The sequence below is a fragment of the Cetorhinus maximus genome, chromosome 20 (assembly GCF_964194155.1).
Source record: "Cetorhinus maximus chromosome 20, sCetMax3.hap1.1, whole genome shotgun sequence".
Lineage (NCBI taxonomy): Eukaryota > Metazoa > Chordata > Chondrichthyes > Lamniformes > Cetorhinidae > Cetorhinus > Cetorhinus maximus.
In genome coordinates, this window is record NC_135898.1 from 43,086,483 (window position 1) to 43,100,282 (window position 13,800).

Below are 13,800 nucleotides of genomic sequence, written 5' to 3' on the forward strand. Positions count from 1 at the left end.
TATTGTAAGAACCTTTAAAAACTAGGCATCTTATGCACATTTATGCTTAATGTACATTTTTTAACAAGTATGAATCATACATAAACTTGTCTGCAAGTTTCATTATTTTCATTCCCATCCAGCCATATCTGCCCTTCTCCATTAGTCAGCCAGTAAGCAGGGGTTCTCTGTAACTAATTACAATGCTTTATTAAGACTTGATTGGGTGTACTGTTACAGCCAATTACACTGTAAATTCCATGCTGTAACTGAGTGGGGCATCAGGATTGATCAAAAAGAGGTCAACATAGGAAAGCTGTAACTGAATACAGTTAACAGGGTTGAATCATTAAGGTGGTTGAGGACACTATAAAGTTCACGTGATTCTGTTTTTCTGGCTGTAAAGTGGTCCTTTGACAGAAACAATAGAGAATATGGTTTTCACATAGATATTGAGCGACAGCAGAAGTAAGAACTACTTCAGTGTCATAGAGATGAGGTGAGAGTGGATCAAGGTGTATGCTACAAGACAGTTTCTCAAAGGATTAAGATGCTGCACAGACATATTTTAACTTCAAATTAAGTAATCCAAGGATGAAGTAAATGGAAAATTGATCCACATAGTAAAAATATGGTGCTGACAGGTGTTAAGCAATCAACTTATGTCATTTCAAAAAAGAAAATTAATAGAAAGTGAGCTTTGAAAATGAATTAATATATGACCTTGATCACTATCTTGTTGTCATTAACTTCTGTTACAAAGCATCTTATTGAATACCTGTGCATTTTATTAAGCTTCGCTCAATTTGCATTCCAATTTCTTGGCATTGTCAGGAATGCAGTGCATGGCATTGAATTCAGCTTGTGGCCTAGTGAGTAAAAACACCATGAGATGTGGTTTTAAGCCATTAGACCAAATGGACCAAGTTACTTTGCTGGTCTGTGCTAGATTAGCTGATAATGATTGAGGCAATGGCTGGTGTGGTGCAAATGCCTTCAATTCCTCTGCATTTGAGGTTTGAGGGAGATGGAGGTCTTATTTCTAATTGCTATCAGGTAATTCCTGGAAATTTATTTTATGTGGTTTTGAGTGAAAACCAAATCAGGCTCAGTTGTTTTGGCTTCCATGAAGAATGATCACTTCTCTGACATTCCAGAGGGCAGCTGGTGTCTGCAGAACATTGAGGAGTTCATACTTTCAGGGGAGGCAGGGAAAAGTGCAGGGAGGAATAAGATGCAAAAAGTATTTATACAGTGTATTGATAATCACTGATCAAGCCCCATTTTGCATGAGAATAATGAATGTGTGTGACATTACAACTGAAGCTGTTACTCTCCAACTGTGATGAGTTTGCTGTATTTATATGCCTTTTGGCAATAATGCTGCATCTATTTGCCAAATTGCAGCTGAACTCTGTTGCCTTCATACAGTTTGAAATGGTGCAGTGACATAAGTTCAACTGTCACATTGTAGAGCTAAGTATTTGTGCGCGTTTTCTCATTGATTTCCATGTCACAGAGAGCCTGATGTAATTGGTTCCTGTTTAGATCTTCAAAATAATGACATGTGAACAGAGGGAGCTCACATGGGATAGAGGAAAGTGCCATCATTTTATCCTTTATAATTCCCAAAACATGCAAATTTACTTGAAAAGAAATCTGCACATAACCTATTTGGTATAAGGGAATTAAAATGGCTATTTCTCCTATTCAACATCTATTTATTGCTTACACATATAGATCAAGGTAGGATATTTTTCTATTTCATGAACTCTCTTATTCACGGTATATTAAAATCAGCTTGGGATTTTTGCTTGCTAAGGATCTTTAGAAGGAGGGTAATTTAATATTCACTTGGAAATGAAAATCTTTTTAAAAAAATGATAGGCATCAGCATGGTCAGCAAGGTAGGAGGAAAATTCATTGAGTTTCGGGTTCCTGGTTACTACCACTGACAACTGCTGGAAATCTGTTGTGTGTATCTATAGTAAGGAAAGGTTTTAGCTCAACTGTGGTCATGTTGGGGAATAGCTGTTAATGCTCTTTGTTCCTTTGTTATTCTGTGAATTGAAAAAGGTGAACACAATTTCATTGTGTTGGGGATAATGAGTAAAATAAGTAACACAAACATTAGGAGTATTTTTTGAGACAGTATCCAGCTTTCATCTCTTTACTCAGATGAAGAGATGTGTTCTCTCTGTGTGGAGAATGATTGTCATTGTTCTATTATAAGTGGTGTGGTATCAACTAAACAGCTTCCCTTTCCACAAATTAAAGCAGGGACATTCTCCTTAGTAGAAGGAAGGCAAGAGGGTTTGATGGAAAGAGCCAAATAGAAGATCTCTTCTGTTAATCTTAAGTGAACTGTAGATGGAAATCAGATAGGACAGAAGAGGTAGTTTGTTGGTAGTGTGAAGTAGGAAAGCTGCTTATAAGTAATGGGGAGGTTCAGTCAGTCTGGAATGGGAGCAGACAAAGTTGGTCACTCATGGCAGTTGTGGAATAGCTGTTAATGAGATGTTAGGATCCATATGAATACAAGTGGAGTTAAGGTGGGTAAGAGAGCAGAGGGCAATGTGGCTGCAGCATGATTAATCTCCAGGCATCTTGACTACACACTGTTGAGGTCACTGTTGCCTAGACTCTACTATCTTAAAACTTGAAACAAGACTTCAGTTTCCCTAGAGAATGGTGGCTTTGAAGATTAAAATGCTACAGGATGCAATTAATGCTAAAGAAAATATTAAATTTGCTTTGGGAATATAAAATGTTCAGAATATTAGGCTGAGCAAATTCGGAACTTAATGTAGAAAATCAGAAGATAAAAAATAGGTTTGAAGTATGTGTAAAGGATATTGAGGCAGTTCCATAGATTTTTGAGGAATGGGCAAATGGGTTGTGACTTTTTCAATGTTTGGTTATTTATGTTATCCTTAGTAAGTTTTTAAATGCCCAATGCATTAGAATAAACCAATGTTCTTGAATTATTGTGGACTTGTCCTTGTAATAATTGAAGTGTAATTGCTGCCAGCAGATATACTGGTGTAAATTTAGTAAACGGAGCCTGTGGGCCTTGGAATCCTACCACTATAAATGATTCAACATGCCATAGTTAAAATATATTACCAGACATTTTGGTTGCATGTCATATAAAATGCCGGTGGATTTGTATCCATATTGTTGCAATGCAAAATTAGTCACTGCTAATTGCTGTTCTGAAACTACAATGTATATCCAGGCATCTCTAATGCTTTTGTTGCCAGGAATTGAAGTAAACTGGCTACTAGAAACTGAGCTGTTCAAAGCAATTATACTGTAGCATTGAACAGTATCCACGTATATATTTTACTTTTTTTTAGGGCGTAACAATTCCCAGCCAGAGGCGTTATGTATATTATTACAGCTACCTTTTGAAGCACAGATTGGATTACAAACCAGTGGCATTATTGTTTCACAAGATGCAGTTTGAAACGGTTCCAATGTTCAGTGGTGGAACATGCAGTAAGTTTTGTTTTACTATTTTTAGCAATATATATATTTGTTGGAAAGGGACAGAAAATTGTAATAGTATATTGCTGTTTCAGTTTGCTGTTGATCAGGCAGATGGACAGTATAATACTGCAAATGGTTTGAGCTGTACTTTAGTGTATTATAACTGCATCTAGGACAAATATTTTCAACTGATATTTCTAACTAATGGTCAAATATGCTTTCTTAATATCTGTTTGGACTATGTTTTTTTAAGTCAAAATTTGTAAAAAAAAAAAAATTTAAAATTCTCAAAGGATCATTTATGCTGCTAAATAGAATCTCCCTGGAATCTATATTGAGAGAATAGAACCAGAAAGTTTGAACTGGATGCTACTGTATGATGTTATCTGCAGAGCTGATTGTTTAATTCAGTTGACCAGCTCTTGGTGAGGTGTGAGTTTGGTGGGGCTGGGTGCAAAAATGTACTTCGTTAAAGTGATTAGTATTTATCAAACTAAAATCTGTTAACTGTGAAGATTTTCAGAGATTGTATGAATATGATGAACTGAAAATAATTCTTGGTATTTTCATGTTTTGATCAACACTCGTAGAATGTCCTTTCATGCTACTCAAATTAGATAAGTTTGTCATCAAATTGCATTTCAATACTAAGCAAATTGTAGGTCAGAAACCAAAAATAATTAATCAACTTACCGTTCTTGCCCAATTCACCCTGCCCACCTCCCCCCACCTCCGCTGCTCTTCTGGGAAGGGCTTGTTTTGATGAATAGTTTTTTTGAGCATTGGTATTGCTCCTGGTGTCTAACCAAGTGGCCAGTATTCATAAATGAAGCTGGAGAGTTGACAGGCCATTTTGATATGAGATGTGCCACTACCAAGCTTCTTCTGTTTCACATACTCCTTATCGAGCAGGGAATCACTAGGTGCAGTCAGAAGCAAAAGTATGGCCTGAATTTTACGCTTGGCACGGGAGCACGATCGGTGTGACCGGAAGCGAGTGTGAAATATGCTCCCACCCTCCATCGGCCCCCGACAGCAATTTCACGATGGCAAGCCAATTAACTGCTGGCCAGCATGAAACAAATCTTAAAACTCGAAACAAGGCTTCATTTTCCCGATAGAATGCTGGCTTTGTAGAATAAAATGCCCCAAACTATAATGACACAACAAACAACTGACAGCAATACTCATGAATCATCAAACCTCAAACATATTCGGGCTTTTTATCCGGCCCTGGATCGAGAATGGTGAAAATACATGAACGTCACCTGGCCAATTGGCCCATGTGCCAAGCGTAAAAGAGCTTGGGCCATGTAAAATTTGGGACAACTGCATGTTTAATGGACTCAATTGCTCTTTTAATTGGCGGCAAGCGCACTTCCAATTCCTGCCAACCGTAATATTGTGTGAGGGCGCCATGTCGTCAGGACATGCGCCTGACATCTTCTCTTGCGATTTTGTTCGAGTTCAGATTGCCAACTCAAGCTCCATAAAATTCTGGCCTATGTTTTTCTTTCTTCTTCTGTCCATCCCTGGTCCAGGAAAGTCAGTTAACATGCCCTTTTTACTGCCTTAATTGAGAGATGCTAATTTGGACAGAGCGGGAATACAGCTCTCTATTGCCTAATACCACTAAAGCAACAGAAAACTCCACCGTATTATTACTTTAAAAAAAGTGGGGTCGTTCAGTATTCAGGAATAGCGTACCCAATTAGGTGTACTTCCTTTCTACTGCCACAAATCAATGGACCTTAGCTCCAGTTTGAGAAGAATATCTACTACTCTCCAAACAAATTGAATTTTTCCACTTGCAGGCAGATATCCTTTTGGCTTCTCTGAGCTTGTCAATTTATATAGGATGATGGGCAATTTTCTGCCATGACCCATTCTTATGATCATCCAGGGTTGCACTGCCCTTACTTCATGTCAAAAGCATGGCAGCAAACATTTTCATCCAATTGGTGTGGAATGAGCTTTCACCCCCATCCGACAAATAAAAGGCATTTTCCCCATATAAAATGTTATTTTTTTTTTAAAAAGCATTAATTGAACCCGTATGAATGAAAGTTCATGAAGCTGTGACAGGGTGCTCAAATTGCTACCTGATTGATTTCCTTTTGAAGTTGTACAACCATTTTTTAAGTTTGGTGCTTCATGGGGACAGTACTCAATGCTTCTGCATCTCCCACTAAGGACCGTTAGGAAGCAAGATCCTGACTTGGGGTAAGAGGTGGAAGTAGGCAGTAACAGGACTATTGAAGCAGAATTTTCAACTTTGAATGCTTTGAGATAAACCCTTTAAGTTTCAAGATCATGTGCCACTGACAGCAGTATCATTTTGCCTTCTTGTCTGGCTAATGCCTTGAAATGTACAGGTCAAATTAAAATTTCTATGTAATGAATTTCATTTCCACATGAATCTCTGAATTATTAATTCTCAATTAATGTGACCCTTCAAAGCGTGCTCATTTACAAAAGGAAACCAGTATACGATTAAGGGAGGATCTTTTATACCAATTTGTAGCATAGTTATTGAAGAATAGATTATGTTATGGCTCTGAACATTTAAATTGTCACCTGAAGCCATCAGATTTTTCGTTTACACTGAGCTGCATTATAAATTTTACAGTTTAGCTACTTAAAGAACGTTTTAGTGAATATTTCCCTTTCTTTGCTAGAACTGAAAAGCTAAAACTCTTTTGTTCTCTCTTAGATCCTATGTTTGTGGTTTCACAGCTGAAGGTGAAGATCTTCACTTCCCCTTTGGGACCGACCAGGCGTGAAGACAAATATATGTATTTTGATTTTCCTCAACCTCTACCAGTGTGTGGAGATATTAAAGTGGAATTCTTCCACAAACAGAACAAGATGATGAAAAAGGTTTGTTTTCACTAGATCTGGAGCCATTTTAATAGAACTAAGAGTGTAAATATCTTGGTATACAGCAAGGACACAAGCTTTAGTCTGTAAAGTGCAGTGCAAGAGGAAGTCTTGCCTTCAGTAACCTTTTTGAAAAAAATGAGCAGAAATGTAAAGAATAATAACACTTGACTAATTTCAACTGTTTGATTTCCACTCCCGATATTCCATCACCAAAGGCATTCAACAGTCAAACACAACACTAACTGAGATTGAATCTATTTTGCAAACAATGTGTACAAATTATAAAAACAAAATACTATAGGTGCTGGAAATCTGAAATGAGAACAGAAAACTATGGAACTACTCAGCCGGGTTGGTAGCATCTGTAGAGTGAGAAACGGTTGACGTTTCAGGTCAATGACTTTTCATCAGAACGTATTAAAGTATATCCAGTTAATTGTTGCTGCACATCTGTTTAACTCCTGGGGTGCTACAATGACAAGAACAGGCCATTGTAAAGTTTTGTCTCAAACATTGTCTAGCATAAACTTTCATAATGAAAATGTGCCCTTGCCTATTATAGTTCTACTATTGTACAATGAAGCCTGTACAACTAAAGCTAAAATCTGCTTGCAGTGTCTTTTCTTGCAATTTCGTCCCTTCTGTATTTACGTTTAACTGTAATGTTATTTAACTGTTGCTCTGAATACATTATAACATGTTTTTCAAAAAAGAAAAACACTTATCTGCATTCTTTTACTTTCCTTAATAAACTAACCATTTTGGAAGCATGAATCACATTGACAAAATGGCTTTTGATGAAAACTAACTCAACATCTGAGTTTTAAGTTACTTGTGACCTAGAACTGTGAAAATTGTTATGGTCATATAAGCAAACAGGTCAATTTGAGATATGATATTTACGTGCCAAATAGAGGAATGTCATTCCTTGATAAGTTGCCCCATCCTGTTTATCGCAATCAGATGAAATGGCTCCTACACATGTAAGAATTAAAGTATAAATATTTCCAAACCACTAATCGGTTTTGGGTATCAGCTTAAATCCTGGTGCAGCAAATTAAATCTTTGACATGATCAAAAATGAAGGATAATAGATTTTCAAATGTTTGGACAAGTTGTAATATGCTTTTAGAGTGTATTAGTCAACCAATTTTAGTTAATTTCTAGTGTCTTCTATTGTCACCATTACACCTGGCGGGTTATCATCTGACTTTGTTTTGCATGACTGGATGGGTTTTTATAATAAGGAAAATTAAAACTTAATACTTCAGGTTTACGGTTGTATGTATAATGTTTCTGTGCAATAAATAGGAGAACTGGGTACTGAAATGAGTCATACACAGGACTTTAGTCTTGGTACCTGGGTTCAAAGTAATAGGATGACAGCCTCTTCTTTTAGCTTGCTAGTAACCATAAAACTGCTAAAATATATAAGCACAGAAGTAGGCCATTCGATCTATCAGGTCTGCTTTGCCTGATTGCTTGAACAATATATTACTAATATTGGTGCCCTGCTATCTCCTTGTAACCTTATATCTTCCTCTGCTTCAAACCTCTATTAAATTTCCTCTTGGCTTTCTCTGCTTCATTGGAAATACTCCTAATATCTCAAGTCTCCTCATAACTGTAGTCTCATTCCTGATGATCTGTATCTATACTATAAACTCTTGCTTTTATTTCCTTTCTGTAACATATGTACATGTCTGTTTTCGCTAAACTGATTGTCCTCCTTGCTGTTTGCCAAGCCACCTGCTCTTATGTAATCAGTAAATTTCAATTTAGTACTTGACATGCCCCAGTTCAAATCATCGGTTATATTGAAAACCAATGAGGGCCCAACACTGACCCACTTCTAACCCTCCAACTTCTCCAATTCAAGCAACAGCCATTAACTTTAAATTTAAATTGGGTCCTTAAATAAGTTTTGGCATGCATTATCCAGTTTCTTGTAGCTGTAGAACAAACAGCTCAAAATTTAGCACTTGCAATCATTGATGCCACAGGGAAGCTGATACAGGAAATGGAAAAAAGATGGGTGCTCTTGAGGTTGGGACTATTGACTGGTTGGAAGTTTGCATCTAACTGCTTTGCTGGAGCTGGGAGTGCTTAATGCTGATCCTGGGTGTCTGAAATGAAAAGTATTCCATTCTTCAACACTAACATACCTCAACTAATTTACGCAATCAGCTTTTTTGTGAGGTGTATAGGCTGATAATATAGAATATCGCAGTCAAAATTGCCAGGTGTAGCTTGCCTTCCACTCAGCATCGTTATAGTTCGTAAGAATAATATGAAAATTAAGTTGAGGACCAGCAGCGTTAAATTTATTTATCATAGTTTGGTGCTGTTCTGAAAACAGTTTAGTGGCCATAGCTGGCTACTACCTTCTATAGAAGAGAATTTCTCTGCTATGTTCAACAAAACTGCAAAAGCATCATTTACAAATTGGTTTTATTTATGAATGTTTTCTATACACATAGTATACAGAGGGAATCCTTCACCATGGCACTTACTGATAATTTTAATTGATTCTATGACTTATGTAATTGACCTAAACAAGGAATCTAATTTTGTAACTTTTATTTGCAATTTGGAATTGGTGTGAGGGTTAGGTGGGTGCATAATATATTAATCTGACAGTTTTTATATTTTCCCTACCATGTAAGCTGCTTATCAACAGGAAGAAGGAAAAAGGTTTTCATTTTTTGTTCATCAGTTGTCTTACTCCCAATCTGAAGACATTGCTGAAGTGCCATTCCACAAGCACAGATTCCTGAGATAATTCACCCAATTGCCTATTAGTCATGTGCAGTTCTGTGCCTTGAGTCTCAGCAGGCCATTTGAATGCAAGAGGTTCATATTTGTGCTTAATCTTTTTTTTCCCCCCAATGCCCATACCTATGCCTTTTCAGTAAAAGTTGCTGGATAGCAGTTGGGAGTGGTGCTGGATGATTTTCTCTTCCTTAACCTTGATCCACTGAGGTATACTGTAGTACCTCTGACACCTTTTTGGCTGAGATCAGCTAACTTGACACAGAGTGAAAGTTGAATCTAGCTGGGTAACTTGGTAATACACTTGCTGAGCTTTTGAGGAAATGTTTTGGATTGGTTCCTTTATTTTGCTTGCAATCCCCCATTTCATCAGTTCCTCATTACTTAAAACAATCAAAAGTACTGTTTTGTTTTGCTCCTCCTTTCCTTGCATTTTCTCTCCTCCAGGACATGCAGCATCTGCAGCCAATCTTCTACCAGGTCTGTATGAGTACATTTTAATTCATTACAGCACTTTAAAATTTCAGTTAGTAACTCTTTCAATCATTTATGCCTGGTTTTAATTGTTCTATTCCTAATAGCCAGATGCATTTTTCTTTGGTGCCTTTCCCCAGTGCAGTAAGAAAATTTATTCAGACATCTAAAAGATGTGCAATCATTATCTACTTCCCACACTTTCGGAAGCCGAAATTGCCCTTTGGAAACAGTATTTAATACTTTTTTGAATTCAACTTGAGAATTGAGCTTCAGAGCTTACGTAGAGCAAGTTATTAAGTATGCAAGAAATTTGCCTCTCGTATATTGCCAACATCTTGAACAGGATTCAAACATGGTTTTCCTCTCAAATCCTTCTTCCTCACCACCTAACAGACCAGTGATTGCCCCACTGCTTCTGTATCACTGCTGGGTCTTTTTTTAAGGCTAAGGACTCAATATTGGGATCGCATTCAGCCAGAGTATGGCTTAAATGGAGCAAACTATTTCTTATAATGGAGACCGGACTCTATTAATATTAAATGAGATTTATGGGTTATTTTCTTTTCTTCAGGATAAAATGTTCCATTTCTGGATAAATACGTTCTTCATCCCACAACCAAATGAGAACTTAGATAAAGTAGAAAATGGCAGCATAGTTACAGACAAGGATGACGATGGTTGGCGTACAGATAATGACAAGGAATATCTGGCCCTCACATTGACTAAAAATGAACTTGACAAGGCAAATAAAGACAAGGCCAACAGATACTTCTCACCAAATTTCAAGGTCAGTAAATAGTTCTGTATAAAATGTAGAAAATGGAAAGTGTAATATTATACTTTTATTGAACTTTGCAGTTGGTGCCAAATGATTTTGTACTTATTAATATAGAAACCTCTTGTGTTTTAGTAGCTTGTTGACCATTGGTTACTGAATACCTGATCTTTTTGAATTTGTAGAATCTTGGCTCATCATTTTAGATTTTTGGTACGAAACTGATATTCTAAGATCAGCCTAATTTTGTAGTTTTGTGTCTTATCTGCCAGGATTATTTTTCTTGCAGAAATCACTCATTACCTAGTAATGTATGCACCAGGTAACAGGACAGGAAATGAATAAATTCTTAACCACAAAAGTAGTAGGGTTATTCTTTTGCTATTAATTGTATGATCAGTTGGTTGGCACCTCCATGGTGAGTGTTTGTGTGGAATTGTACTAGATAAATCAGTTTTGGCCACATATGGGATTATTGAAGAATGATTCTTGTTAATCCCTGACCAAGTAAAAACTGCAAGCTTTCAATATCACTACTTATCTGTTTTGCAATTTCCTTTGAGCACATATCACAAACTTGAAACTTTAGGTGTTTGTTTATGCTATATTAATTTTCTCAATTGCTCTCCACTGAAAATAGTAAGTAGGCATCACAATTACTGTTAAAGAGTCATACGGACTCGAAACGTTAACTGTGTTCCTCTCCGCAGATGCTGCCAGACCTGCTGAGTTTTTCCAGGTATTTTTATTTTTGTTTTTGTTTTGGATTTCCAGCATCTGCAGTTTTTTGCTTTTATCACAATTACTTGCATTGTCCTGGAATTTTGGTTTGTTCCAACAAAATTCACTATGCTTTTCTGCCACATGCTTTTTAGCCTCTTAGTAAATTGAGAAATTAGCCACTCAACTTGATGTTAACTATTCCATATAGATTATTCGTTCACAAAGCTCATATACATTTGTACAGCTCTTGGGGCCATTAGAAATTTAATTTTGTTGTACATTGATTTGCACTTAATAAATAACTTACGATTTAAGGACAATTTTCAGACACTTGCAAGCTTTTTCAGTCTGTAAATGATCTCAAATACTTGGAAGGGTGATTTTTGTCTGGTATCCCATTCCAATGTATTTGCTAACTGTAGAAAATAGTTAAATCTCTTGCATCTAGTACACAGGGAAAATATGTGTCACTCTTGAAAGTGTTGCTTGTTAGACATGTCTGTTGCAATTGTACCTGATTGAATCAGTATCATATGAAAAAGGAACAAATCATGTCAAATCATTAACTCATGTTGATATCCTCAAATGGAGTATGAATTCTTCACAATTCTGAAGTCTCAACTATAAAACAACAACAATTGTAAAACTAGCTAACCATAATCAAATTATTCAAAATGTAATTCAGCCACCATCTTGACTTGTGCTAAATATGCAGTCGAGGAGTTTCCAAGCTTTTTGTCTGTGAAGTGCATAGGTAAAAATCATAGAGCGTCATTGCAACACATAAAATTAAAATTAATGTTCCCAAAAATGTACCTATATCTCAAGCTGCCGATTCATAGTCTTCCTTCTGTGCTGTAAGATCCTATGCTTCTATCATGCCGTTTATCGGCTCTTTGGAAAAGCTATCCAGTTAGTCCCACTCCCCTTCTCTTTCCCCATACCTCTGCAAGTTTTCCCTTTTCAAGCTATATAACTATTGAATCTGCTCCCATCACCTTTTCAGTTAGTCCATTCCAGGTCGTCATAACTCACTGCGCAAAATAGAGACATCTTCATCTCTTCCCTCTTCCCTGCTTTTTTGCCAATTGTCTTAAAATAGTTACAGATCTTGGTATTCTACATTAGGTTTAACCACCAATGAGAAAACACAAAGAATTGGCCTTTCTTTAACTGCAAGTTCACAAAATTCGAACAGAACAAACCAGTGAAAAAGAAATAGAAGTGCAAATAAAACCAAGGTGATCAGGTGCCCTGGACCAGCTTTTTAGGACTATTATGCGATTACACAGAGGCAATTCCAATATGGCTGTATAAATTATCATTGAAAACATAAAAGTACAATAAACTAAGTTCCATAAAATAAAAACACTAAACTATCATCCACAAAATATCGTCCTCAAGGCCTTCTTTCACTGGCTAAGTTGCGATAAAGTCTAACGTTTCATTGTTTCACTAAACTGTGCCTAACTAAAAAGGCTGAACCAAGTAATAAATATCCAGAATGAACCATAATAACTCTGCATACACCAATTTGATGGACTGGAACCTTTGGAATGCAGCTTAAGGTGACTACCTATTATGCCTCATGTCACATTTATATTGAGGAGGGGCTCACAAATGTCAAGCTCAGTGCTGTCGATCATGAATGTCAATAAAATTCTTCTACTTTCAAGACACTCCTGTTTTTTTCTGAGAAATTGATGTTGGGTGGTAGAAAATTCTCACCTGCATTTAGATTTTTGGCATCTTCCACCCGCTTTAAGCTGGCAAGCCCCTACCTTTTCTGAGATGCAGGATTTTTTTTAGTCTAACTTAAAATGCAATTAGTGCAGTGGGACCAGAGAGCAACGGATGTTCAACCTAGCTCAAAAAGGAAGAGTAGAATACAGTAGGGAACTATAGATGAGTTAGTCTAATATCATTTGCAGATAACCTTTCATTGGAGATAAAGTTAGTAAACATTTAGAAATTTATGGATTAACCAATTTAGATAACATGATGTGCTTGACAAAGTTAGCTGTTTGAAAAGGCTAATTGGATAGAGACAGGGACTGTAGTACGTGTAGTGTATGTGAATTTTCAAAGGCATTTGACAAAGTCTCTCAAAAGACATTATTAAAATATTTCATGCATATAATATAAGAGCAAGCACAGGCAGCTTGGATACAAAATTAGTTGACAAACAGGAAACAGAGCTTAGGGCAAATGGGTATTGCCTGAATTTACAGAGGCATTGGAAATGGTTTCCCAAGGGTCCATGCTAGATCCATTTTTATGCTGTGCACATAGAGGCCAGAATTTTACACCCCAGTTGGCAGCGGGCATCATGGCAGGTGGGGGGAAACAATATAACAGGAAGGCCAAAAATTGGTTTCATGTTGTTGTGAAACCAGTTAGCCATTCCTCGCCGCCCCACAATGGCGTCTTTCCTGCCATCCAACATCGGGAACCTAATTTCAGTACATTTGCATCTCATCATCTTGCCTGCTCGCTGGAATCAGCCCTCCATGTCATATTTACCACACACATCAGCGGGAAAACATGCCAGCCCAGAACACGTTTGGACAAGTGTGACATGCAGAAGTTGGGACTTAGCATTAGGGCCTTGCTCACATCGCAGACATCCGAGGAGCAGAAGATGCTGGAGCCCTGCAGCTACCGGACCATGATGGAACATGTGCATCGCATGCTGTGTG

At 37.1% G+C, this 13,800-nt stretch overlaps 1 protein-coding gene across 3 annotated transcripts in view; it reads left to right on the forward strand.

Moving 5' to 3' along the window:
- ptenb (phosphatase and tensin homolog B) overlaps positions 1-13,800 on the forward strand; it is a 171,356-nt gene that overhangs the window by 144,723 nt on the left and 12,833 nt on the right. For all 3 annotated transcript variants that reach the window (XM_078565953.1, XM_078565951.1, XM_078565954.1), the window contains 3 exons: positions 3,339-3,480; positions 6,185-6,351; positions 10,175-10,390. In XM_078565953.1, coding sequence (XP_078422079.1) covers positions 3,339-3,480; positions 6,185-6,351; positions 10,175-10,390 — 525 coding nt within the window. The remainder of the gene's footprint in view (positions 1-3,338; positions 3,481-6,184; positions 6,352-10,174; positions 10,391-13,800) is intronic.